The sequence below is a fragment of the Neolamprologus multifasciatus genome, chromosome 22, assembly GCF_963576455.1.
Source record: "Neolamprologus multifasciatus chromosome 22, fNeoMul1.2, whole genome shotgun sequence".
NCBI lineage: Eukaryota > Metazoa > Chordata > Actinopteri > Cichliformes > Cichlidae > Neolamprologus > Neolamprologus multifasciatus.
This window is the reverse complement of record NC_140459.1, coordinates 16,225,361-16,251,618: the sequence shown is the minus strand read 5'-3', so window position 1 is coordinate 16,251,618 and position 26,258 is coordinate 16,225,361. Positions and strand designations below refer to the sequence as shown.

General features: G+C 40.5%; 1 protein-coding gene across 2 annotated transcripts; it reads left to right on the top strand.

Moving 5' to 3' along the window:
- The first annotated feature begins 1,502 nt into the window (after positions 1-1,502).
- Positions 1,503-24,330, top strand: LOC146493207 (synaptic vesicle glycoprotein 2A-like). 2 transcript variants are annotated; one of them, XM_085147832.1, is made up of 13 exons: positions 1,503-1,721; positions 7,655-8,408; positions 10,368-10,548; positions 12,416-12,567; positions 12,998-13,131; positions 13,228-13,317; positions 14,935-15,042; positions 15,889-15,977; positions 16,078-16,242; positions 16,340-16,473; positions 17,876-18,082; positions 18,172-18,331; positions 19,650-24,330. In XM_085147832.1, exons 2-13 carry the CDS (start codon positions 7,799-7,801, stop codon positions 19,831-19,833), a joined length of 2,214 nt encoding a protein of 737 aa, XP_085003958.1. In that variant the 5' UTR covers positions 1,503-1,721; positions 7,655-7,798; the 3' UTR covers positions 19,834-24,330. The 2 variants fall into 2 exon arrangements, with proteins under 2 accessions (XP_085003958.1, XP_085003957.1); XM_085147831.1 differs by having other exon boundaries at positions 7,651-8,408.
- Positions 24,331-26,258: the final 1,928 nt, after the last annotated feature.

Below are 26,258 nucleotides of genomic sequence, written 5' to 3'. Positions count from 1 at the left end.
CATTGTGAAATGCCAGTTTTTCACAAGCTCTACCAAGTTGTTGTGGAGGATGAGAGGTTATTGTTGAGTACGTTTGCACTGCAAACAGCGGGTCTCAATGAGCATTTGAATGGTTTTCAAATTCTGTGTACAAGAGACGGACCTCATGTAATTTATGTCAAAGAGCTTTTCTGTTGTAAAGCATTTGATTTACAACAAGCAGTTACAGTTTTTGTATTGTACCATACTGTTTCCTCCGAATAATAAAGGTGGCTGTTAAAATAAAAATACTTTTTTCTGATTCATTTATTGTACCTTCAAAACCTTGCAGTGAATGATTATGATGCAGTTACATAGTGAAATAAAGTGAATTTTTCTTCTATTTATAATACCATTCAGAGTACAATTCTGTTCTATTTAGAATAAAATTAGGGTAGAGTTTTTATTTTATTTTAAACTAAACCAAGTAAATTATCAAGGGTAAATTTTAAGTAAGAGTAAATTTTACTCCATTTAGACTGGGACCAAATGCTGTCTTTTTTTAGAGTAAAATTTTATTCAATTTGAGTCAGATGTACTCAGTGAAATTTACTGTGCATGGATACTTCTGACACTGTGGATTAGAGCAAATCCAAAATAAATTCAATTTTGTGCACCCAGTTCTTGTCTATTAAAGTAATTAAAGATGTGTGCTGTGGAATCATTACACCCTAAAAACAAATACTTCAAAGAAATCTTTAAAGCCCAGCATTACTATGATATTCATAGCCACGATGAGAGGATGTGAACTGCAAAAAGTACTGTAAGGTCTTGCTGTGCTTACAGGTATTTAACTGTAAAGGACAAGCATACCTTAAGAAAAAAAAAGTCAAATCAGGGCTTACTGCAGCTGTGCATGCTTCTCTACCTCGTTCTCTACCCCGTTTAGATGATTGGCGCAGGTGTTCTAACCAGATGTTTGCCTGAAAATATTTGTCTTAAATGAGGTGTTACGAGCTGATTACTAAAAGCAGACGCCTCTTTTAGTTGTAAAACACGCTTTTCACGTAGTTTCCACACGTTTCCACGCAAATGGAAACATTTAGATGTCTTATGTCCATACCACATTTCTGTTTTTCTTTGAGCCTCGGAGGCTGATCGAGAGGGCTCAGGTCTCGTTTTCCCAGTTCTTGATGCACTCAGGGATACGCGAGTGGTCGGCATGGCAACAGAGGAGTCAGGTGCACTGGCACGTGTGCGATATTGATATATGTACAGACAATGATGTATATTTAAAAAGCAGATGGTCGAGTCTAATTTGCTGCATACAGAGAAATCCTAATCACGCAGGAACAGTCTCCAGCCCCACGGTGTAAAATCTGCTCGTTAAACGCAGTCTTACGTAAAGCTGGCGAAAGTGTGTGCGCAGATTGTGCGCAACAATTTGCGCCAAAACTCTCCATATCGACGAGGGGCGTTTAAATGCGCTCGTGAGGAGGGGGCGCGTGGGGTGTGTGTGAGGGGTTTCGCGTGGGGGAGGGGAACCTCTGAGCATCACTCTTGTGAGTGTGTGTGGATGGCGTGGGCTTCTCCTCTCCGTCTCCAAACCGCGCAGCAGCAGCAGCAGCACCACCACCATCATCGTCACCACTCGGCTCACAGCTACAGCCTCGTACGCATCACCATCCTCATCCTCCTCCTTCTCATTCTTCATCACCACCATCTCCAAGCTGAAGAGGGACCCTGGCATCGAAGGATTTAAGGTGAGGTGAAATTAATTAGCTTTTAGTGGCTGATGGCGCTGCTTTTTCCCCTCTCCCTCTTCTTTTCTTTCTTTTTATGTTTGCATTAAAACATGAAGAGAGGGGGGCGATGGGTGTGTTTGCTTCACACGGCAATTAGGATCGATTTTGTGAATCGAGACTTGGCTCTATAATCTAATCCAAGTCGTGACAAGCCGATGGCAGTGTGATTTCTAAGAATGGGGGCATATGCCAGGACGCAAGCGAAGAGACAATCGGCTGGTTTCTGTTACAGATTTATAGTTATAATCCATCCGCATTTGTTGGGCTGTACAAATTGGCCCTTTTGGCGACAAGGCCCTTTTTACGGCTTATTATAAATAAAGACATTTACGACCGCACCGAAGGCTTAAATTTGGCCATGTTTAGTCGGAGGCATATATTCACTTTGTGAAATATACAAATCGTGAAACCAGGACAGCACAGTACAGATCTGACAGGCTGACACTGTTGGGAACAGGCCCGTGAGAGGAGAATATCAGGGCTGCAGGAGCGATTTTGGGGATCTCTTTTGACTGTCGTTGAAGCCATGTTATCAGGTGTCCAGAATTATCACCACAAAGGAGGCTGGCTGAAATCTCCCTTTAACAACCCTGCAGGAGATGCTGATGACTATCTGCCCTGCGTGGTCTTGCAATGAAGTGATAAACAGCTGCTGACTGATTGCTCACTGGTTTTGCAATGAGGGAATTAAAATAAATAAATAAATAATAAAGAGCTTTAGAGAGCAGTAAGCAATACAAAGACATCCTCATCATCCTCAGGCCTTCCTCTTCCCTCCAGTGACAGGCCTGTGTGTTGCAGGCTGTGTGAGCTGTAGAGAGGCTGTCAAGTTGACAACAGTGAGGAAATGTGAGACGAAAGTGGCCTCGAAGCTTTTGTTTGCGTCAGACAAGTCTTTGCATTGACTCTTTGGTTTCTTAATGGAAAAAACACAGAAAGAAGTACCTGTTGCATCTATCTATCTATCTATCTATCTATCTATCTATCTATCTATCTATCTATACAGACTTTATCTACACAGACTGTTAGTTTTTCAGGGGTCTCATCTATAATCCTCATTACCTTACTATTTTATAAGTGTCCCCTTGTATGAAGTTAATGTGGATTTTGTTTTGTTTTTTTAGCACCAAGCAAATCATTTTAAATCTTTCCGTAGGCATCTTAGTTAGTTCTTTGATCTCTCTATCTCTCGGCAGGCATTAGACCCGAGGCAATATTAATGCTATCGGTAACAGTGTTGCATTTTCCTTCCATCAGGAGGCTGTGCAATGATGTGATTATAAAGAGGTATTGATGACGCTCAGTGTCCCGAGAAAAGGTCTGCGCAGGTCCAGCACGGTTGCAAAAAAGCCTCACAATAAAGTGAAGCATTTTTGTGATTTTGTTGCTTGATTTAAGTGTGTTGGTCATACTGACATACAGGCACGCATGCTTGTTTTTAAAGTGCATAAAGATTATGGGCTGTGAATGCGCCTATCCAGGATATTATTAGGTTAGAGTCCTACAGTTTAGCCTGGCTGACCAGGCCTGGTAGGGTTGCTTTGATCAGTGCCAGTAAATCTGTTCGTCATGCTGACAGTGATGGATCTGCTGCCTTCTGATGGGAAATCATCTTCTGAATGAAATTTAGAAAAAACAAATCAACAGTGTGTGATTATAACATCCAGGACAGATGCTACAGATGCTGGCATAAACATAAATGTTTTTTTCTTTGTTTTCCCACTAATTAATGGTAATTTTGAGCTGATTTGCTTATCAAGGTTAAAGCTCCATTTACACCTTTCTTTTTGCCACCTACTACGATTTCTGACTCTGTTCTTGGTGATAAGCAACGACAACTGAATGCCATAGATGAAAATAGCTCAGAGCATTCACAGACTGTATACGAAAGATACGCATTCTGGTCTGAAAAGTGAAGACTTGAACCTGCATGCTTTCTAGTGGCCAGCAGGGGGCGAATCTCATTACAAAAAGAATCCAAAATTGCATTTAAGTTTGTTTACTGAACTTTTGCTCTCAGTTAACGTTTTCCTAATAAGTCTCAGTCTCTAACTGAATATCTGGCTAAATCCAACATGGTGTACTTTTTCTAAAATGTTTTCCACATTACAGTCAAAATGAACAATAATCCAGTAAATGCTTTAAGGTGGACCTACCTTTAAATTTTAACCCGCAGTGAATTTTGAATCAGTCAATCAAGAGTAAAGAAGCTACTGCCTTGTCACAAAAGGGTCATCGCAGCAGGTAGCGCAGCATGTTTGGTTTTGACATTTTTAATGCTTGATGCCCTTCCTAATGCCAGTATTGAACCAGTGACCTTTCACTTGCCAAGCAAATGTGTAAAACATTACACAACCACCACTGATGACGTACCTCACAAATAAATTCAGAAGCATAAAAGCAGCTGTTCCTCAACAGTTCATACGATATCATTGAAACCTTGAGTTAAAAGTAAAAGTCTTCACTTGTGTAGGTGTTACTAATATATTATTATAATAATGTCGGTCCAGGATCAACACTGCAGCTGACCAATCACGTGGCTTGAGCATTCAGTTAGCATTGACTAAGAAATTAGCATTAACTATGATGTTAGCATTAGCTAAGAAATTAGCTAATGCTAATAAAAACTATTACCAAGAAACCAAAAGGAGTGACCTAAATTTGGCAACAGCAAATATAGCTTTCTAATATATTTACTATCTACTGTATAAAGTAATAAAAAAAAAACACTTAAGATGCTTAACAACTGCTTCAGAAGAGAGTTTTATATAAACAAGAACGCTTTTAATATAGCTAACGTGTCAACTGCAAGATTTATCCTAAACCAACTTTAATATGATGATGCAGGAAAAATATCAACACGAGGTGATCCAATACACCCACATCTTGACTGTTTGGTTTACATCACCTGTGCTGGACTGCAAAAGCAACAATATATATATTTTATGTATAAATGTCCATAAACTTATGGACCTAACTGCATAAGTGAAGAAGATGTTCAAAATGCTCGGTTCATTGCTTTACAGCGAGACGTCATTACTCAAGTAATTTAAACCCCCTGGTTATGCTTCTGGTTCTGATTACTTGTGGGAACGCAATCATTCAAGAATTATTATTATTATTATTATTATTGCTATTATTATAAAACAGTTATATACAGCTTGGTTAATCGTTTGCATTCATTTGCAGTAACTTGCAAAGATTTACAGAGATATTTTTAATTAAATAAAAGCTGTTACTCTTTGCTGTAAGAGTTTTACGCTTTTATATGCGTCACACAGTTTGGGTTTTTGTAGCTGACGAACATGTAAACTATGCCTCAAACCAAAAATCTACCATTGCCATAGTTTAATGATATTTATATTTCACTGGTTTAGTTCAGAAGTAGTAAAATAAATGTAAATGTACCAGTATTTGATGAAGTACATGATGTGCACTGTACAACTGACAAACACTTACTGCTCCGTGAGGCCCGTTATTACCTGTCAGACCTCGTTTTGGGAGAAAGTGACATCACACTGATGTCTCATCACCGTATGTCGGTGCTTTCGCTGCGCCATAAATTAAAAGTGACAAGTGGTTTTATTGCACAGTGACCCCGCTTGTAGTGTCTCCCTGCAGAAGCGTACGGACCACCTGAACCGAACCTTTAAAATTGTTCTTTAAACAGCACATTTTCCAAAAAGCGACGTGACACTGCGGCAAAGAATAAAATAGATATCAGTTTTATAGCTTCTTTTTCCTCAATTTCAAGCTTGGTCTGTTTTATCACACGGCTTCCATCCAATCTGCATGTTTTCCTTTTTTTCAAATAAAGAACATTTAGAGATTATATGATTTCAGGTTTTTTCTGCAATAGTGTCAGATCCATTTGAGCCATAGTCACACAGAGCAGCTCTTCGGCATACGATGAGGCACTCAGGACATTTGTGCACCAAGAACAATCAATTAGATTCACTGTTTTCAAGGCCTGATGTTTAACCCTGTAATTATTGCTCAGGCCTGTCTGTGACTCAGCAGAGGACGCACACTGAGTGAATATGGAGAGGCAACAGGTGTAGTCTGGATGGGCACCATTACAGGCTGGTTAGATGGTTTAAGTGGATAAAAGAAAAGAGAAGTAGTTTAAAGATAAAAACATGACAGGCAGAGATGGATTATGAAACTCAGATGTAAAACACAACGCTGCATCAACAGCAGTTTTTCATTACAGTTTGTGGAAACATTCAAAACTGTTAAAATAAAAAAGGTTAAAAGATTGTGATTGTGACAATTTATTAAGTGCAATGCAAAATCAAATAAAAAAGAAAGAATTATTATAATTCTGATACTTTGATCTTGTTTAATGTTTCACGCTGCCTCTTCCGCTTTAACCCTAGACTATAGAGAAACTTGCGGTTTCTGAAGCTATGAGATGAGTTTTTCCCGTCATCATCTTGGTGATGAAATGTGATGAGAATGGGACGGGTCTGACTGCGAAACTGCAAGCTCATTGGCTTCAGTCGTATAATATTCTTGTACATATCAACTCACTGGCCACTATATTAGGTACAGCTTGCTAGCACTTGGTTGGTCTGTTTTTTACTTCAAATCTGCCTTAATTCCTCAGAGCCTTTTTTGTCCATATTGACGTGACAGCAACACACAGTTGCTGCAGATTTGTAGGCGCACATCATGCTGAGAATCTCCTGTTCAGCCACATCCCAAAGGTGCTCTGCTGGATTGAGATCTGGTGACTGTGGAGGCCATTTGAGTACAGTGAACTCACTGAGGTGATTTGAGCTCTGTGACAGGGTGTGCCACAGTGTACCCATCAAGAGATGGGTACACTGTGGTCATAAAGGGATAGACCTGGTCAGCAACAATCCTCAGGTTGGCTATGGTATTTAAACAAAGCCCAGTTGGCAAAAAATGTGCCATGAACCATTACATCACCAGTAGCCTGAACCATTAATGCAAGGCAGAATGGAGCCATGTTTTTGTGCTATTTATTCCAAATTCTAACTCTACAATTTAAATGTTGCTGCAAAAATCCAGACTCTGAAACTACAATTCACACAGGCTCATTCAAAGTTTCCCGGTCTAACTTTGAATGAGCCTGTGTGAATTGTAGTTTCAATGTGCAGGTCTTAGCTGACAGCAGTCACACCCAGTGTGGTCTTCTGCTGCTCATCAGCATCAGCGTCATCAGCTTAAAGGTTTGAAGTGTGATTGGAACGAGTGGTTATTCGAGTTATTGTTGCCTTCCTATCAGCTTGAAGCAGTCTGGCCATTCTACTCTGATCGCTCATGTCAGCAAGGCAGTTTCACCTTTTTTCTTTTTGAGACCATAATCAGTAAACCCTAGAGATGGTTGTGTGAGAAAATCCCAGCAGGTCAGCTGATTTTTAAATACTCAAAACAGCCCGTCTGTCACCAACAACCATGCCATATTCAGAGGCACTTAAATCACCTTTCTTCCTCAATCTGATGCTCAATTTGAACTCTTGATTTGATTTCACCATCTTGATTTGAATTGCCGCAGGTGTACCTAAAAAGTCTAACGAGGGTCAAGCGAAACATTTAACTTCTGTTGGGCCTCTCTAAAACGTTCATGTTACTGGACTGGGCCCTGTTAGAATTTAATGTTGAGCTGAGTGAGCCAGTCTCTCTAGAGTTTGTGTTTTTTGTGTCTTTTTGTAGCATCTTTGAATTCATTACACGTCATTTTTTGTTTCTTTGTTGTCACTTAAGCAGACTTGGCTCTGGGTCTCCAGGAAACATAAATAGATGCACTGAAAGTACCTGATGAGTCCCTTGCTAACAAAAGCATCTTTCGATTAAAGATGCTTCGTTACCAAGCCTGACTTGTTATTTTAACCAATGTAAATTCTCGCTTTTGTTGCAGACAGCTTCAACCTGTAACCAGTCAAGCAAATTGGGAGTCAGCTCTTTAAATCTCTGAGGTGTCCTGATCAAACTGAAGCCACAGCACGTTCAGGTGGCCTCTCAAGCTAAACCTTTGACCTGTTGTGCGTCTTCTGTACTTCTTTAACATGGAGGACGGCTACCAAAACCGGACTGCCTTCATAAAAGGAGCCAAAGACATTGCCAAAGAAGTCAAGCGGCAAGCTTCCAAGAAGGTGGGTCGCTCAGTTGATCGAATGAGCGATGAGTACAGCAAGCGCTCCTACAGCCGCTTTGAAGAGGACGATGACGATGACTACCCCATGCAGGGAAGTCAGGATGGAGGCTACTACCGTGGAGACAGCCAGGCAGCGAACGACGATGAGGGCGGCCACAGTGACTCCACAGAGGGTCACGATGAGGATGACGAGATCTATGAGGGAGAGTACCAAGGAATTCCCAGGGCTGATTCAGGAAAAGGTAGCCTTGCTGGGGGTCCAGGATCGGTGGGAACCGGAGCTCAGCAGTTCAGAGATATCGGCGTGTCCGAGGCTGAGAGGAGGAAGGACCAAGAGGAGCTGGCCCAACAGTACGAGACCATTTTGCAAGAATGTGGCCACGGGAAGTTCCAGTGGAGTCTGTACTTCGTCCTGGGCCTCGCACTCATGGCTGATGGCGTGGAGATCTTTGTGGTCGGGTTTGTGCTCCCCAGCGCTGAGAAGGATATGTGTCTGTCTGAACCCAACAAAAGCATGCTAGGTAAGACTCTGCTCCTTCTGTTGCAAATGTTTAGCAGGCTTATTATCAGTTTTATACATGACAGTGCTGTTAATAATCTACACATTAGTCCCCGTCAACAAACCTTAGCTGTGTATCCAAGGCTTGATACAACTCATTCCTCTGTGGCATGATCTTTACTTCTCAGCCAAGAACTATTTAAAAAACTAAATGAGTCACACTGTTGCTCTTGGCGACATGTTCTTTCGAACCCACATGCAGCATACTTGAAATACTCACCAGAGCGTGAGATGTGTATCAACTCTGGGGAAAAATCTTTTTTTTCTTTGTTTGTTTGTTTTTTAAAAATGACTGGGTCTTCATTTTTTTAAGGACAAACATTTACACACACAAGTGATGCAGTGACAGGTTCCTGCCAATGGTTTCATGCTACCAGACTGATTTAGATAATGTTGGGTAATGATGCAAAAAAGAAACACAGCAATGCAGCAGCAAAGAAGCGAGAGAGAGGCAGAGCGCTCGGTGGATGCAGCAACGTCTATGTTAAACATTTTATAAAAAATGTTTTGTTTTATGTTTTAGTTTTTAATAAATAATCCAAAGAATAGTTTTAACAACAATGAGCTCTTCAAAGATACAGTGAGTGACTGAAACTAGCCTCTTTAACATACACTGCACCACTCCAAAGAAGTTGGGATGCTGTTTGAAATGTAAATGAAAACTGAATGCAATCATTTGCAAATCTCATAAACTCACATTTTATTCACAACAGAGCTGAGAAAACATTGAACATTAGGAAAATGAGGAGCCCACATGGTTGATTTTTGGAAGTAGAACGTCCCGTTTTTGTCTCAGATGGGGTTCTAGCTGCTCAGCAGTCGTGGGTCGTCCTTGTCGCAATTTTTCTTTCCCGATCCACCAAATGTTTGGTGTTGGGGAAACTTTATGGCAGGTCACTTTAGCACACAGACTCTTCTACTATGAATCAATGCTGTTGTAATAGATGCAGCGTGCTGTTTAAGATTATATTATACTGCTATAAAGCATGCAGAATAGAGGAATCCATGTTTTCATGCATTTTATTTCACTGTTTTCTACTCTGTTTCAGTTTATTTCAAATTATTTTTAGCCCAAAGTTGATGGCAGAGTCTTTGGGTCATGTTCACGTATGGCTTCTTCTTTACACAACAGTTTAAATCTGCATTTGTGGATGGAGCAGTGAACTGTGTTCACAGACAATGATTCCTGAGCCCATGCATTGTTTCTGCCTGAGCACCTGAAGCATCCTGCATCATTTTCAGCCTCTAAATCGTTTGATATATTTGGTACTATACATGATGAGGTATTTAAATTCTTAGCAATTTTACATTTAGGAAAAATATTCTGAACCTGAGAAACTCTGCCTCTTGTCTTAAACCCAATCATGTTACTGACCGGCAGCCAATTATCCTAACTAGCTATTCTGTTTTTATCTTCATTTTATACCGCATCCAACCTTTTGGGGAGTTGGGGTCGTGTATGAAAGATGGTCATACGCACCATGACATCACCCACTGGGTTGGTCAGTTTAAAGCGTGGTGTTTAGCATCATAACTGCCACTATCTTGATTCTTTGGAGCTCAAATGGCCATATTTGGATGGCCTTTTAGAACAATTACCCACTAGAGTCATATAATTTTAAAGATAAATGCATTAAAATGGCCTCAAAGGCCAATGTTTTCAGTCTCTCAGATTACAGTCATGAAACAGTGGTTAAATCTTTTATCAGGAAGTCTATGGGGATCAACACGCTTTTACAGCCAGCTTCACACTGGCACTTCCATGTTTTCTTCTTTTCCCAGCCTTTCCCTCAGAAGGGAAACAAAAGAAATGTGCATGTTTATCATCAAACTGTCAATCTGATTTGAGATATAGTAGAGTTATCATGAGCCGGCAAGTCTTTGTAGTCTGACAATTGAATTTCCTTTGCTCTCTCTGCAGGTCTTATTGTATATTTTGGGATGATGGTTGGTGCTTTCCTATGGGGAGCTCTGGCTGACCGGATAGGCCGTCGGCAGTCTCTTCTCATCTCTCTCTCTATCAACAGTATCTTCTCCTTCTTCTCCTCCTTTGTCCAGGGTTACAGCACCTTTCTGTTTTGCCGCCTCCTCTCGGGTGTTGGGTAATTAAAAAAATTATAATAACAAAAATACTTCTGTTTTTTCTGCCCGTGCCATTTAGTTGACTTAAAAAAAAATCATCATTTCATTTATTAACGGGCAATAATCTGCCCAAACCTACCCGGACCATCTTTGTTAAATGATGAATTCAAAGTCTCTCGTCTACACAGTCCTCATTTATAAGGTGCTTCACAAACCCAAACATCACAAGCTAACAGCAGTTGCTGCTAAAGAGGCAGACAGGGAAAGTGCAAAGCAAATCTGTGGTTTAAAAATTAAACTCCTTGTTGCAGACAGGAGCAGCTCAAAAGTGTTCCCCTAAAACAGAGTTTTAGATTTAGTCCCCTTCTTCCCACTGAGTTATTGGTTCTGTCGCTAGCTAGCTAACATAAACTAAGTCTATTAGCCACAACCAACCAACCACGGTAGACATGTTCTCAAAACTTTAGGCACTTATTTCTTTAGTCCAGCTTCACAGACAGAGTTACAGCTAAGTCAGTTTTTGAGAGCAGAAAAAAAAAGTTGCAAAACACCTGTCTGATATAAGCGACAGGTTCGGTTTTAGAGGGTTAACCTGAACCTGTCTGACAAAGTGTAGTTCAAAGATCTCAAAAAGGGACACTTTATGCGATATGATCCAAAGAAACAGCTTAGAAGCAAAGTCACTGACCTTTATCAGCCTAGAGCAATTTCTAAGGCTTTGGGACTCCTGTAAAACATGGTGATAGCCATTACAACAAATGGAGAAAACTTGCCCAGGTGACCAAAATTGGCCTATCAAGAGAACATCGATGACTCATCCAGGAGGTCCCAGAATAACATATGCAGACCTGCAAGCCTCACTCGCCTCAGTTAATGTCAGAGATCATGATTTAACGACAAGAAAGAGACTGGGCAAAAATGGCATCTATGGGAGCATCTCCAAGGAACTCTACAAGCTGAACGTTTTGGATGGTTTGAGTCCCATTACATCTGACATAAAACTAAAACAGCATTTCATAAAAAGAATGTCATACTAACTGTCAAACACGATGGTGATAGTGTGATGATCTGGGGCTGTTTTGTTGCTTCAGGGCAACTTATGGAACCATGAATTTTTCTCTCTACCAGAAAATCCTGAAGGAGAATGTCTAGCTATAACTTTGTACCTGAAGCTCAAGCATCAACGACCTGAAACATACCAGCAAGTCCACCTCTGATGTGCTAAGAAATAAATGAATAAGAGCAGGACAAAATTCTTCTACAGTGATGTGAAAGTGCCATCCTCGCTGCGAAGGATGGCACAGGCAGTTCTTAGGTTTAGGGGGTAATTACTTTTTCACTGCACGGTGTGCCATAACTGCAGTATTAGTCCCTTCCCTTTTGAAAGTTTTAATTTTTATCCGGCTGCACAAATGCAATTTTAACAGTGAAATCGCACAAGCACAAAATGATTTTGATGATTCATTTAGTTTTTACAACGTGTAGCAAAGTGTTCAAACAGAGTTTCTCAAGTTTAGCGAACTGGCATCGTTTCCATTTGGGCTCAAACCAGTCGCTTTCCCGCTGAGCTCCTGTGAGTTTGTTTTGCACCACGGTGATGATAATCACACAAGCACAGAGACATGTAATGTACTGGTTGAGTTAAAGCTTTAGTGGCTAAATGAAACAGCAATTGCTGCACATTCAAGCTCTGAGAGAGCCAGGAGTTGGAAAGTTTTGCAAACAGTTGCTCTACTTTTAAAAACAATAACATAAGTATGTTGCTTGACTCTTGATATGATACAGAAGAAAGAGCCTATCTATTCAAACACACATATACATATCAAACATAGTATCACTGATACAAACACTTCACCTCTAGGCTCAGTTGTTTTCTGAATTTTGCAGAATCGGTGGTTCGATTCCCATCGTCTTCTCGTACTACTCTGAATTTCTGTCCCAAGAGAAGCGTGGCGAGCACCTCAGCTGGCTCTGCATGTTCTGGATGATTGGAGGAATATACGCATCTGCTATGGCCTGGGCTATAATCCCACATTATGGTGAGTACAGTGATCAGAGTAAAGAAAACAGATAGTTATGGATCCTTACTTTCTCTGCCCAGGCTGACTGATCATCATCAAATGCCTATGAGATACAAATAAAGCTCCCTAAATATTATATTACAATCTCTTTATTTTTACAATTATTATTATTATGCATGTACGTATGAAAAATCCCACCAAGATGTTAATATTTTTGGAGATTTGTCAGTCAGTTGAAAAGCTCGAGGGTAAAACGTAAGCTGACATTGTTTGCTAGAAAGTGATCTACCCAGAAACCGTGCATTGAAGGTGACCTCTGACCTCTAAATTCTGTTTGAGAACATGCTTCATAGTGAGTTTTAAAAACATGTTATTTTCACTGCACTGAAGGTTAACTATTCGGAAATGTGTGCTCACTTCTTTGTGTTGGCTTGCTTTTTCCTTTCAGGATGGAGTTTCCAGATGGGCTCGGCGTATCAGTTCCATAGCTGGCGCGTGTTTGTGCTAGTGTGCGCTTTTCCATCAGTTGCAGCCATCGCTGCCCTTAACGCCATGCCAGAGAGCCCACGCTTCTACTTAGAGGTTAGTAGATGTGCTTGTTTAAACAGTTAAGTCTTTGTCTTACAGTAATAGCTGCTGATATGTTTCTCGTTATTAAATCCATCCAATCTTTAACAGAATGGCAAACATGACGAAGGCTGGATGGTTCTGAAGCAAGTTCACGACACAAACATGCGAGCAAAGGGATACCCAGAGAGGGTGTTTTCTGTAAGTATCAGTGGGAAAACAGCAATGTAAATCTCTAAGAGAGCTCACAGCAGAGGGAAGTGTGGGAAAGGGAGAACAGACGGGGTCTCTGGTCAGATACCCATTGGCTGCCTGGGGTTACGCCCCTAGTTTGGAGTAAGCTGAACAAAAAGACACACTGACTTTGGATCAGAGCCGATGACTTGTGCAAAAGAAACTTGCTGCTATGTGATGCAATGAAAACCACAGAGAGTATATTAAAGACTGATGTAACCACTATGACATCACCCACTGGTTTGTGGCCTCAAATTTAACCGGTGCAGAAGATGTATTAACACAGGTTTGTTTGTCACATGACATCATGCACACATTGCTCAAGAGTTGCCTGCCATTTTGGATGTGATACACCCTCTGGTTGCTATGGTAATGTGAAATACCCAGTTGGTCAGCAGTGGTTCCTGGAGGTTGCTACATCTTGCTGGGTGAAATCAGTTTAAATGAAGATGCTGCACCGAACACTTCTCAGTAATTGCCTTGGTAACAGGTTGTTTACCTGTAGCTTTTTATGTTTGTCTGCAAATACTTGCAGACTACTAGCTTAGCTGTGGTACAACTTGATAACGAGTAATGCAGAAAGGACATGGAGAAGGTTTACATCAGGGCTACAGCCAACAAGTTTTAAGAGGCGCTACTTTTACTTTGAAAAACATCTTCGTTTCTGGCTTGTGTTGCACATTTCTCAGTTTAACTGCAGATGGGTCATTAGGACATTAGGACAGGATGCAGATAAGTTCAAAGTATTTTATGTAGAAAGCTGTAAATGTAAAGTTGGCCATTTCTGAAATGTGGATTTAAGGCAGTGGTTCCCAAAGTGGTGGCACGCCCCCCTTGGGGGGGGGGGGGGTAGCATGATGGTAAAGGGGGGCGCAGAGCCATTGCAGGGGGGTGGCGAGGTATGAATAAAGTAAATAAATAAATAAAAGAATGCTTGGACACTGCTAGCATAATGGACAGGTTTCTTGACGGGGATCCCACACAAACACAGAGCAGAGGATGAACCATCGCCAAATATGCTTACAAACCAACTTCCTTCCAAGCTAATAAACTGCAATGGAGTTTGAAAAGAAAATATGGGTGCGTGTGGTTGGAGGGAGCACGCGCTGGTCTAATGGAACGGGAGTGAGCCTCTAGTGGCTATTTGAGGAACTGCAGTATTTGGTTTCAGTTGATGCTTGATGGACAAAACTTAATATACTTTAATATTCTGAACTGGCTTGTAAATCATTTTCGAGATAAGCTCCAATGATTTGCTTCTTTACTTCCTGTTGAGATAAAATCGACCCACAAATCATACAAATGTGTGATTTCCCACAATATGTATTTTGGTTAAACAAGTCATGAGAACAGGAACAGAATAAATACATTGTTGTAACAGCTCCCAGTCCATTTAAAGATGCTTTCCCCATTACAGAGATGTTCATCAGGCTTATGATTAACAGTAAATGTTATTACAGTCAATATCTCTGTAATATCTGGTGGTGACTTTCAGAGCCTCTTTTTCAGAAAGTCTCTTGCAGTAGTTACATTATTTTTGAGCCAAAGTCATCTCTAATTTGACTTTTGCGACTTTGGTCCAAGGTCACCACAATCAAAACTGTGAAGCAGATGGACGAGCTGGTGGATGTTGGCACCGACACGCCTGCTTGGCAGCGCTACAGACTGAAGATTATGAGCCTCTCCCAACAGGTGAGTAAAGTTAATTAAAAAATACAGTTTACATACATTTTGTCCAACCTGCAAATGTTGTTCTTCTAAACTGGTTGTTTTTTTTTTTGTTTGTTTGTTTGATTTTTTTGAGTAACCAGGAAATTTGGTATTTTGGATTTTGTGAGCAAAAGCAGTAACTAAAGGGCCAAGCTTTAACAGTGTGAAATAAAAAAGCCCCCTCCGGCACCCACCCAAGATCACAACTTCCTCAAAATTACAGTTATTTTCAAGAGTGCTGAAGCTGAGGTGTTTTACAACTCAGGGCTGGCATTAAAATGCCTCAGTGGATGAAAGCAATGTGCATGCAAGCACAGGTGGAAGTAAATCCAAGCGTAGCTAAAATATTATGTCTTTTCCTTTAGTTTGTCTTTTTTTGAGTATATTAAAGGGATAATAAGCTACTTGCTTGAGCATTTATTGACCTGTCCGCCTGCAAAGTTTCTCCCAAATTTAAGTTCTGTAATAAAAACACTCGGCACACAAAGATGATGCATTTTTGAGGTATTGTGTGGACTTTTTGGCTTTGATGTGTTTAAACTTCAGCAGCATGTTGTTGCACTGGGCTTTTATGCTCTGGGCAAAAAAATCCCTCACCAGGCTGTTTGCCTGATTTGAATTTGCACGCAGCCTACGTTCTCCTACGCACACACATGCCTACGCGCTGCTGCTTAAAGTCTGCTTAATGCCCACTACAAGAAAAAGTTTGAACAATGACAGAGTTGAAGCAGCGTTTTCTTGTTTCATGTGGAAGCCGCTGTCATGTCGCTTTCAGGTTTTTTGTTCATGAGCTTTGCTCTTGTGTTTCTCCGTGTTCACTTGTTGCAGATACGGAATAACATCCTTGCCTGCTTCAGGCCAGAATATAAACGGACGACCTTTATGCTCATGGCTGTTTGGTTTTCTATGTCGTTCAGGTAATCTAAAACAAAAAAAAGAAACCCTCCTTGCTGTCTACTGTTTCTCGCGCTCCGTTTGGGGCTTATTTAATCTCTCTTGACTCCCACAACTTTCCAGCTACTACGGTCTAACCGTGTGGTTTCCGGACATGATCAAGTACATCCAGAAGCAGGAATATGAATCGCGCACGAAGACCTTCACTAAGGAGCGAGTGGAGCACGTCACGTTTAACTTCACCTTGGAAAACCAAGTGCATCGCCAAGGATACTACTTCAACGACAAGTAATTTTTGTTTCAGGGCAACATTAATTACTTTAATGCCAAAGTAGAGAATATTGTTTTTTAAAATATGCAATAAAAAAAATGTTCCTGATCACAGATTCCTTAACCTGAAGATGAAGTCCATGGTTTTTGAAGACTCCGTGTTTGAAGAGTGCTACTTTGAGGACATCACATCCACGCACACCTTCTTTAGAAACTGCACCTTCATTGCCAGCTTGTTTTATAACACAGGTAAATATGACTCCTCGTGTGCAGGAGCACTAATGAACATAATAAACTTGCTTTCCATGGATTTCCATTGGTATGTAGCAGATCATGCACTATATGGCCACATTTCTTAATCTGTGAATTCAGGTGTTTTTAGTCTTGTTGCCAGCGGTGTGTAAAATCAAGCAAAGCAAAGTGGAAGCATTTAGGAAGTGGTATAAAGTTATAGTGTGGGGTCATCGAGCGCTGAGACACACAGTGCTTAAAAGTCATTAACATCAGCACCAAATTTGTTCACCAGGAGCTTCACGGTGTGGCTCACCATGGTCGGGCAGCCCCTATCTATCTATCTATCTATCTATCTATCTATCTATCTATCTATCTATCTATCTATCTATCTATCTATCTATCTATCTATCTATCTATCTATCTATCTATCTATCTATCTATCTATCTATCTATCTATCTAATCCTCAAACAAATCCTCAAATGTGAGATTCTCTGTTCATTTAGCTGATGGTTTCACCTGACAGATAAATTATGTGAGAAATGCTTACATTTCATCTTAAAGTCAAAATAAAGGCATGACGGTGCGAGTGATCGGGCTGTCTGTACAACAGCGCCCTGTCAGGAAGAATAAAACAGATGTAAGAATGTGCTGAGTGGCTGATCAGAACTAGAAATTCCCCGTGTGCGGAGACCAAATCGTTTAAAAAGCAACTGAGCCGCGTGTGGTTTGGATTTCCGATTGTGCTTTAAATCAGCACGTCACATTCAGACCTGGGAAACACATGTGAGAAACTAAAGAGAAGCAGTTCCTCTGCTAGCATACTGCGGCTATCCGTCTCAAGCTGTGGCAGATTTATTCAGCTTCAGTTCTTCTGCAGCTTTTACGGCAGCTGTAGCTTTCTCCCCGATGAAGCCAGCAACGCATTCTTTTATGTTTGTGTCATTTGTGCATCTAAAATTTTACGATCGTTCAGCACTTTTATTGCAGACTCTGTTTAATAAAACTGTTATTGGTTAGGAAGCCATTTCAGTGGTGTCATCGGGAAAATCAGACCTAGTCCCCTGTGTCCTCTACAGAAATGTCTCCTGACCTTTGCTGTCATTTTTGTGACGATTGGAGATGCTGTCCTGGATGCTGCTTTCGTGTTTTGCCCCTATTAAAAACAGATGCTTGTGTGGTGGCTGCTGTAATGTTCTGGCTTCTTTTATATTAATCTTTTATATTTTTTATGCTCTAAACAAAAAGTTAAGGTTGTATCTTTTACTTAGCTTTTCTTCTTTAAATCAGAGGAGAAACATGCAGAGGAGTTTCTTTCAGCTGAGGAGAGCTTCTTTACCCAGTGGAAATCACAGATGTTCACAAATTTATGAAATTCTTTAATCATTTTCAAATTTTTCCCTCCTTTTACGCCTTCAGATTTATTCAAATACAGACTCGTCAACTCCAAACTGGTCAACAGCACGTTTCTCCACAACAAGGAGGGCTGCATGCTCGACTTCAGCGATGACTTCAACAATGCCTACATGATCTACTTTGTCAACTTTCTCGGCACCCTGGCGGTGTTGCCTGGCAACATCGTCTCGGCTCTATTAATGGATAAAATTGGGCGGTTAAGGATGCTGGGTAGGTTAGTCTAATCTGGGTGGAGGATTCAGTTATGAGTGCAGAGGCGACTCGGTTTAATGTAACTACTGCTCCCTCTTTTTACACAGCCGGGTCCAGCATCATATCATGTGTCAGCTGCTTCTTCCTGATGTTTGGAAACACCGAGTCGGGGATGATCGCCCTCTTATGTCTATTTGGTGGCATCAGCATCGCCTCGTGGAACGCCCTGGATGTGATAACAGTGGAGCTCTACCCCTCGGATAAAAGGTAACACGAGAGCAGATGTTTCCACTACTGCTGAGGTTTCTGTTTTCTGATAGAGAGTAATACTGTGGCAGTGCAATATCTGTCATCTGGTTGCACTTTCACTCATTTTGTGTTGTTATAAATGTCGTCCAGAAGTGTCATTTCAGGGTTGTTATCCCTTAAGAATTTGAATTTTTATCTGTAGTTTCTTTTTTGGAGAGAGAAGGATCTTTATGGAGGTGGACTCGTTTCTGCTGAGTGATACTAGAATTTTTACCAACAAATCTGCTGTGGATGGCAAAAGTTTGAGACGCCACATCAGTGTTGTTTCTCAGTCACCCAGCTCACGCCTTGAGCCTTGAGAGCTTGAAAAAGAAGGCAGCTAGACTTTGCAAAGATGTTTCCCCTCCCATCCAAGAGGCTTCTTCAGTTCTAAGAAACAGTGCTGGGGTCTTTGAAGAGGCTTGTCCTCTTTGGAAGTGATACTGAGGGTTGTTGACCCCCTGAACGTATGGGTCATCACATGAGCCAAGGTGTGAAAAAAGGTGTGGGTCATTACAATTATTGAGGATTTAAGGGTCAAAGCACTCTTAACCCTCAAGGTGAAGTCACCCAAGGCAAAGTGTGAGTAAGGTTTGAGATCTATAAAGGCCACTTAAATCCCCCTTAAGGACCTTTGGGAATCACTTTTAAAAGCACTCGCTCAAGTTGAATCTGAATTGGCTCTTTATTAAAAATATTGAATTGGCATATTTTTTATGGAGTGAAAAGCAAATCAAACATAGTAAAAAATAAATAAATTAAATGCTTCTAAGACCACCATATTAACCCAAATACGCATTTATTCAAGGTCTTTAACAATATGTTTTATTTCAACATCCATCCTCTGCCCTGGGTCCTGGTTGTGGATTTGGAGGTACCAGTTCTCATTCCTGCCGCTTCACATTTTGCTACAAACCGAGCCACTGCATGCTGGAGGCCACCCCTTGATGAAGCCGGATAAACCACTTCATATGCAGGGATTGGAGAGATGATTCTGGGGCCGCAAAACTGGAAACCCTCACCTGCTTGGCTTCACTTAGAAATTATGTCAATAAAATTTATTAGCAGAATCGGTGTTGGCCAGTCCTCCTCTAGAGGCTCTTCATGTCATGTCCTGGTGGGATTCATATAAAAGTGTAGTTGTGTGTGAGAAAGAGGAACGTTTTTTTCACTTTGATTATCTTAAATATGGCCTTAATAGGTCAAATATAAAGCAGTGAGTGATAAATACTGTTAAAAACCCTCCTTACCCTGTATGTGCGTGCTTGTCTGTGTGTCCCTCTCTTGTTGTCTCCAGGACCACAGCGTTTGGCTTCCTGAACGCCCTCTGTAAACTGGCGGCCGTGCTGGGGATCAGCATCTTCCAGTCATTTGTGGGCATCACCAAGGCCATACCCATCCTATTTGCGGCTGGCGCCCTCGCCGCCGGCAGTTTCCTTGCCACAAAGTTGCCCGAAACGAGAGGCCAAGTGTTGCAGTAAAGCCGACGACCAGCAGAGGGCAGCAGAGTCCAGCTGGCGTGTTTAACAACTAACAACATCCCTGAGAGCTTCAGCTCTGCTGTCACATACCAACAAAAACAGACTGCCATCCCCATTGTAAGCCCAGAATCCTTTGAAATGTGGATTGCATCATTCAAAGAGGAGAACACACAGAGGTAGAAAAAGATGATGTTATATTTGTGATCACTTAATTTCCGCTGCTTTGTCAGGTATTCAAAATATTCAGAAAAAGAATCAGATATCTTATGGAAGAGCCACTCTTAGAGGGTGATAATGTGCTCCCACAGATGCCCAGTGACACAGAACGATCACATGATGAGAGGAAACTGATTTTAAAAAGCCATTTCTGAAGGAACGAGAATGATTTAGTCAGTGTATGTGGTGAGTTTTCCGTTTTTCTTTCTCGTCTGTCCTCGACCTCAGTGACTGGCGTACAGTGCCTCTGTTTAATGTGCTGTGACGTTACTGGAACAGTTCAGTTTACATTTGCATCCAGACTGTTGCTCATAGACGTGCTTGCAAAAGTTCTCAAAATGAATTTCAGGGTGAACATATTTTCTGTTAAAAAACAAAAAAAACCCTCCCATGACCCTCGATCACTGCCTCCTACTGAAGCCTGACCTGCTGGCCGCTGTTATTCTCTACCAAATATTGTTAAAACATTCCAGTGAGGCTGCTGTTACTCAGACACAGAGAGCCGAGGTGCTTTTTCTCTCCCTGAGTAATTCCAGTTCTCTGCTCAGAGCCTCGAAATGCAGGCAGGCGAAGACGCATTTCACAGGATTCTCTGTTGTAAATGGGAATAGTTTGATCCAGTTCCTCTGTGTTTGGTGTCAAAACTGATGTTTTCCCTCCGTGTCATGTGGCAGTTTGATGATGTTTTCGAGGAACGTCTGTGGGACGGATTTTGGTCAAGTGCTAAACTGTGAGAGCAGATACTTGTGGTATTTGCCTAAATTAGTGGTGTGTATGTGTGTGTGTGCGCATGTTTTTGTTTGTACTCTGATTTATTCATTTACATCTCAATGTTTCATGCAAATGACAGTGTCATTTGTGTCAGTGGGAATTTTACTTATCCAGCAGTGGTTTGAATAAGCAGTGTGGCCACACATTATCAAGGTACCTTAGAGGTGTAACTATTGTAAAAACTAGCCTGAAATCTCCACGTAAACACCCACAGTATCCTGCCACAAAAGCATCTTCCCAGTGCCCTTGCTAATGCCTGTAAAAGGTGTAATGTTTAAGGCTTGTTCAGATAACTAATAACCAGCACAATGTTTGTGCGGTACTTTCGGCGGCTACCTTGTTTCCCACACCAGATGGATCTGCACGTTTGATCTGGCACAGATTTTACACCGGATGCTGAGGCTGGGTTTGTGTCTCCTCCGGGTCTCAAGGACAAGGACAGGAATCAACATTGTAGTAATAATTTCAGTTTTCTTTATTTTTTCTTCATGATCCCTTCAGGATAAAGCAATCAGGCCTGCGGTAAAATCAATTATATCTCCATTATTATTATCTTATTCATCTGCTCTAAAGGAAAAGCAACATATGAACCAAAACCCTGGCTTTTAAGAATTTAGATCCCTGTTATCCTTATTGTACATGTAGTTTAGTTCACCTCCAATCCATATGAGAATTAGTCAGAACATAAGTTATCTGACTGAATGGGAAAGCTAATTCTTGAAGTCGAAACAACGAAAGGAGACTGATTTAGTTCTTTTGTTTGCTGTATTTTTTTTGTTGGGGATCAAAACACGCAAACAAAGCAGTCTTCATTTACCCGAGAAAAACTGCACACAAGCACAAATCAAAAGGGAAAAGAAGCTGTTAAAAAAAGTGAACAATTAGACAGTGTGGCAAGAGAAACAAGAATATAATTTTATTTTAAGGGCTCCTGTTCAGACATTCCTTCACTGCGTCCATTCCCGCTGGGAAAAGATGGAAATTTGTAACTCATTTTTATTTCTGTCGTCTTTAAGGGTACGCAGGCTCTTAGTTTACATGTAAAAACCTGCTGTGACCTCATCTCAAGAATCAGAATCACCCTTAAAGCGAAGCTGATTGTGTACACCTTCATTCTGTAAACACATGACAGTATTTTGTGTACTATTTGTGTGCTGACAATCAGTGAGAGAGTGTGACATTTTGACCGAAAAACGTCCTCTGGATTGTGTGTATGTGTGTGTTAGTGCTGTTATCAGCCCCCTCTATAGTAAACAAATACCCTTGTTCACTTATGGTAGCTTAGCTTAGCATAAAGCCTGGACATGATGGGGAACAGCTACACTGGCTCTGCTGTTTCTCCTGTTAAACTAAGCTAAGCTAAGCTAAGCTAACTGCCTGCCAGCTGTAGCTTCATATTCAGCATATAAAGACATGAGAACATTATCTTCTCACTAAAGAATGCAAATGATACTATCTCTAAAACCTATTTCTTTGAAATCTTTCTTCAAATCTACATGCTGAGGATCATACCTGAGGGGTGTACTACAAGGTCAGGGCGTGATTAGCAGATTAGCAAGCTACGTCAAGCTAAAAGTCATCAGTTTGTCATAATGATCTGATAACGTTTATGATTGGAGTAGGGGGGACACTCATAGGTATCATTTTGTGCAGAAGAAGAGCTGTACCTGTAAAACCCCCCATTTTTATGTTTATGAGTGCACAAAGAGCATGAAGCGGAAAGCCCAGCTTACCAGAGAAAGTTGATAACCTCCATCATGATACACATTATCTCCAGCTGGGGCTTAAGCCAAAGAAAGCCTGGCTATGTTTAACTTCCTTTGTAGTACACCCCTCCGTTGTTTGCTGTTTGTGTACAAAGATGTGTGTTTAATGAACAGATTTGTCCCGTCTTGTTCCTGTTGGAAAGACTGTTTGGATGTATGTATGCGTGTCTGTGTGCGTCTGCTGACTAAATCGTCTGTCACATATTTTTCTACTTTTTTCTGTTGCGATTCTGTTTTCATCCCTGTGATGATTACAGCTCAGTTGGGGACCACGGAATATATTTACACTATGAAAAGAAAAAAAAAGACCTATATATGCAGTGTAGAAATCAGTGTGTCGTTCTTCATAACAGACTCGGGTGCTCTTTTGCTGACACAGCCTTTGAAACAAGTCCCTTGAAAGGCAGCCAGAAATAACACACGGTCTGCTCCTCAGTTTTAGAAACACTCAGAAAAGGGAAAAAAAGAGAAAGGGATCGCATCTTAAATTCATAACGACGGCTTCATCTCCTAAACCTTCTGTATTCAAACGACTGTGACGCATGTTCGTTATCGTATTGTCTGACTTTCTTGGACGTCCTGTATGCCAGCTGTTTTTGTCCAAAGCAAGAACTAGTGTTTTCATTGTCGTATGATGACATAGATTTGTTGCTTGCAGTGATTGTTCTTAATCAAAGTGGGGTGAAAACTGGTGAAACTCGAGTATGTGTTCTGAAAGTGAGTTAGTGGTGACTGTGCTCCTTGTTTACCTTGGACCCAGGTAACCTTTTTTGTTTTTATTATATATATATGTGAATATACATGCTTGAATTTCTGAGGAGGTTGCTTGTGATCTTGAAGATAAGCTTTGGCTGGAAAGGGAAGTACACTTTCAATGTGAAGTGCATGAAAAGTGTAATTTGACATAAACTTGTTTGTTTATGTGAGTCTGTATTAAAGGGGGAGGTTTAAGTAATCAAGTCAAACTCAAAAGGACCACGGGTTTAAACTCATCAAAAGAGCGCCCTCTGTCAACTTGAAGCTCCTGTCCAAACTGTAAAAGTTTACGGATTAATGTTGCTACGTGTAGAATTTCATTCTATATACATATAAATATAAATAAATATATATATATATAGATATACATGTATAAACTATAAAAAGAGTTGCTGATTTGAGTTTTATCCATAAAGGAAGGCAGTGATATTGGGTGCGGTCAAAATAAAGCAAACACCAGCCTGATAAGACTTCCCCTTAATGACGGCAGTCTTTTAAAAAGTGCGGGAGAAACACCTCCCGCATCTGCAGAGAACTGCAAGGATCCATCACTGTAGTTGGAGCGACGGCGTTTCTGTTTGCTTTCTTTAGTTTGACTCTGAGCTGTTTTATTATCTGATAAAAAGTTCTACTCTAAATGTGAGTTCAATTCAAGATTCAGTGTACTGTGTGTAGAAACCGTAGATGTTTGTATGTGCAAGTATGCAAATTGTGAAACAAAAAGATTACGGAAACAGTTCCAAAAAAAGTTTGGTATGACACAAAACTTTATTGTGTGTTGTCTTTGTGTTTTGTAAATCAAGACTGAACATCTTGGTAAATTCAGTATTTATTACTTCTGGATATTGAGAATATTTTAGTGATGCTGAAAAGGTGCTGTATTTATTTTATGTGAGAGTTGTCCATTATGCTGGGTTTTGCACTTTTGTGCTATTTATCCAGTTCTTTGAATAAAATCATAATGGAAATAAAACTTGAAGAAAGAAAACCAGTGTCCTGTACTCCATTTCACACCGTCAGATAATTTTCACTTCATTTAGACGTTTCGCTTTGTACTTTCAATGTACAGTACTGTGCTGAGTCTTTAGTCACCCCTTGCTTCTCTGTATTTTGCTGGAAAATGTGCAAACATGCATTTAAGTGCAGTAAAAACAAGGGCAAAAACAGCATCATAGTTGGTATGACCACCTTTATTCTTCACACAGCCTGAACTCTCTTAGATTAGCTTTCTTGTAATTTATTTGAATGAACTTTTAAAATCTTAAAGCTCTTCTTTGGATGTTGGATGCCTTCTGTTCTCTGTCAAGATGACCCCACACTGCTTCTATAATATTGAAATTTGGCCTCGAGGAGGCCAATCCATGAATGTGTTCCACTGTGCGTTTTTCTATCCAGGTCACTGTCAATCAGACACTTTACAGATGACGTAAATTCCATCAAATTTGACTAGATCTCCAAAACCTTTGACGGAAACCACGACAGAGCTGTCGCTGTGTTTTATAGATGGCTGTATACACACACTGTCATATACAGTGACGACCTCGGCACATATTGATTTAAACCTAAAGAATTTCCTCTTTCATTTCAGTTCTTGTGTAATGTGGCATACTCCAGCCTTTTTCTCCCATTTCCTTCCTTAAGAATGGCTTCTTCAACAGCCACCCTTCTATGGACACCATTTCTGATGAGGCTTCAGTGAACATAGATGGAGCAGCTCAAAGGCCAGATGCATCTCTCAGGCGTGTATTAGACATGGTTTTCAGATATTGTTCATCTGTGGTTGATAGTTTTTAGGCTTGCTACTTCTTTTGTTCCCCACAAAAGAAGAAGTGGGAAGTCATTTTTCTCATTACGTTATTTAAGGACACACTGCACAACAATGCTGAGATAAGCCAAGCTTTTGACCAAAACCTCATTGGGAATTATCTTGCTGGTGCAAAAGATTTTATGCCTCTCAAATCTCCAACCAAGAACTCAGATCGCCAGAAAGCCTGGAGAACTATTGGCTCAAGACCACTTTAAAAACAATATCTCCTAAGAAGCAAAATATAGTGAAATTAGAGATTTTAAAATTACATCTTGATGTTTTCATTATTGTAAACATGTATATTTTGTTTTGGTGGTAAGATTAATAAAACTAATTTTGCAATAAGCCATTTTAAATGACATTTAAAAGGCAAAACATCAGAAATAAATGTTCAAAATGGCCTATAAGGATACATCAAAAGAAATTGAGAAAAGAAATAGAAAAGATTAAGCCATAAATATAGAAAAAGGGTTAAATACAATTAGTGAAAAGGTGCCCCCCAAAAACGTGATACCAAGTCAAAATCCAATATAAAACAAATATTTAAGTGTTAAACTGTTAAAAAATATAAATTCTGCATCAGTTGCACATATTTCTGCTTATATTCAGATTGCAAAGCTTCCAGCAGCTCAGGCTGTAAAAACTAAAAGCGACCTCTGCAGATATTTTGAATGATGATCAAATACAGCAGAGTTATGTAAAGAGGAGGATCGTTAGGCAAACAGATACAAAGAACCCACAGAGCAGAGCAATCCAACAGGAAGGAGACAACAGCTGTGGGTTCAGACACTTGAATTAAGCGCAGCATTATCCTCATAATACCAGATACCTGGAGGCCAAAGCTGTATTGTGATGGATACTTTTTCATTTTCCAGTTGGGGGCAGTGCTCTCCATGATGATTTAGAACTAGTTTGCGTGTCTAATTGAAGAAAAACATTGGCTGGGGCCCATGAATCACTGATGGGGTACGTTTGATGTCACTGCTGCTGGTGCAGGTTCAACATCCGAACTCAGGAGTCCTGTTGTACCTTTTCTAAACCTGCAGTTTAACCACAGTCAGTTTAATGGAGCCCTGTTTTACAGAAACTGGCTGCAGTTGAGTCATAGG

What these genes read in the sequence shown, in the direction of transcription:
- LOC146493207 (XM_085147832.1), top strand. Translation starts at nt 7,799, where the DNA reads ATGGAGGACGGCTACCAAAACCGGACTGCCTTCATAAAAGGAGCCAAA. An exon ending in GGCTATAATCCCACATTATG is followed by an intron (nt 12,568 to 12,997) that starts GTGAGTACAGTG and finishes TTTTCCTTTCAG; the next exon opens with GATGGAGTTTCCAGATGGGC. An exon ending in TGGGCGGTTAAGGATGCTGG is followed by an intron (nt 18,083 to 18,171) that starts GTAGGTTAGTCT and finishes CTTTTTACACAG; the next exon opens with CCGGGTCCAGCATCATATCA.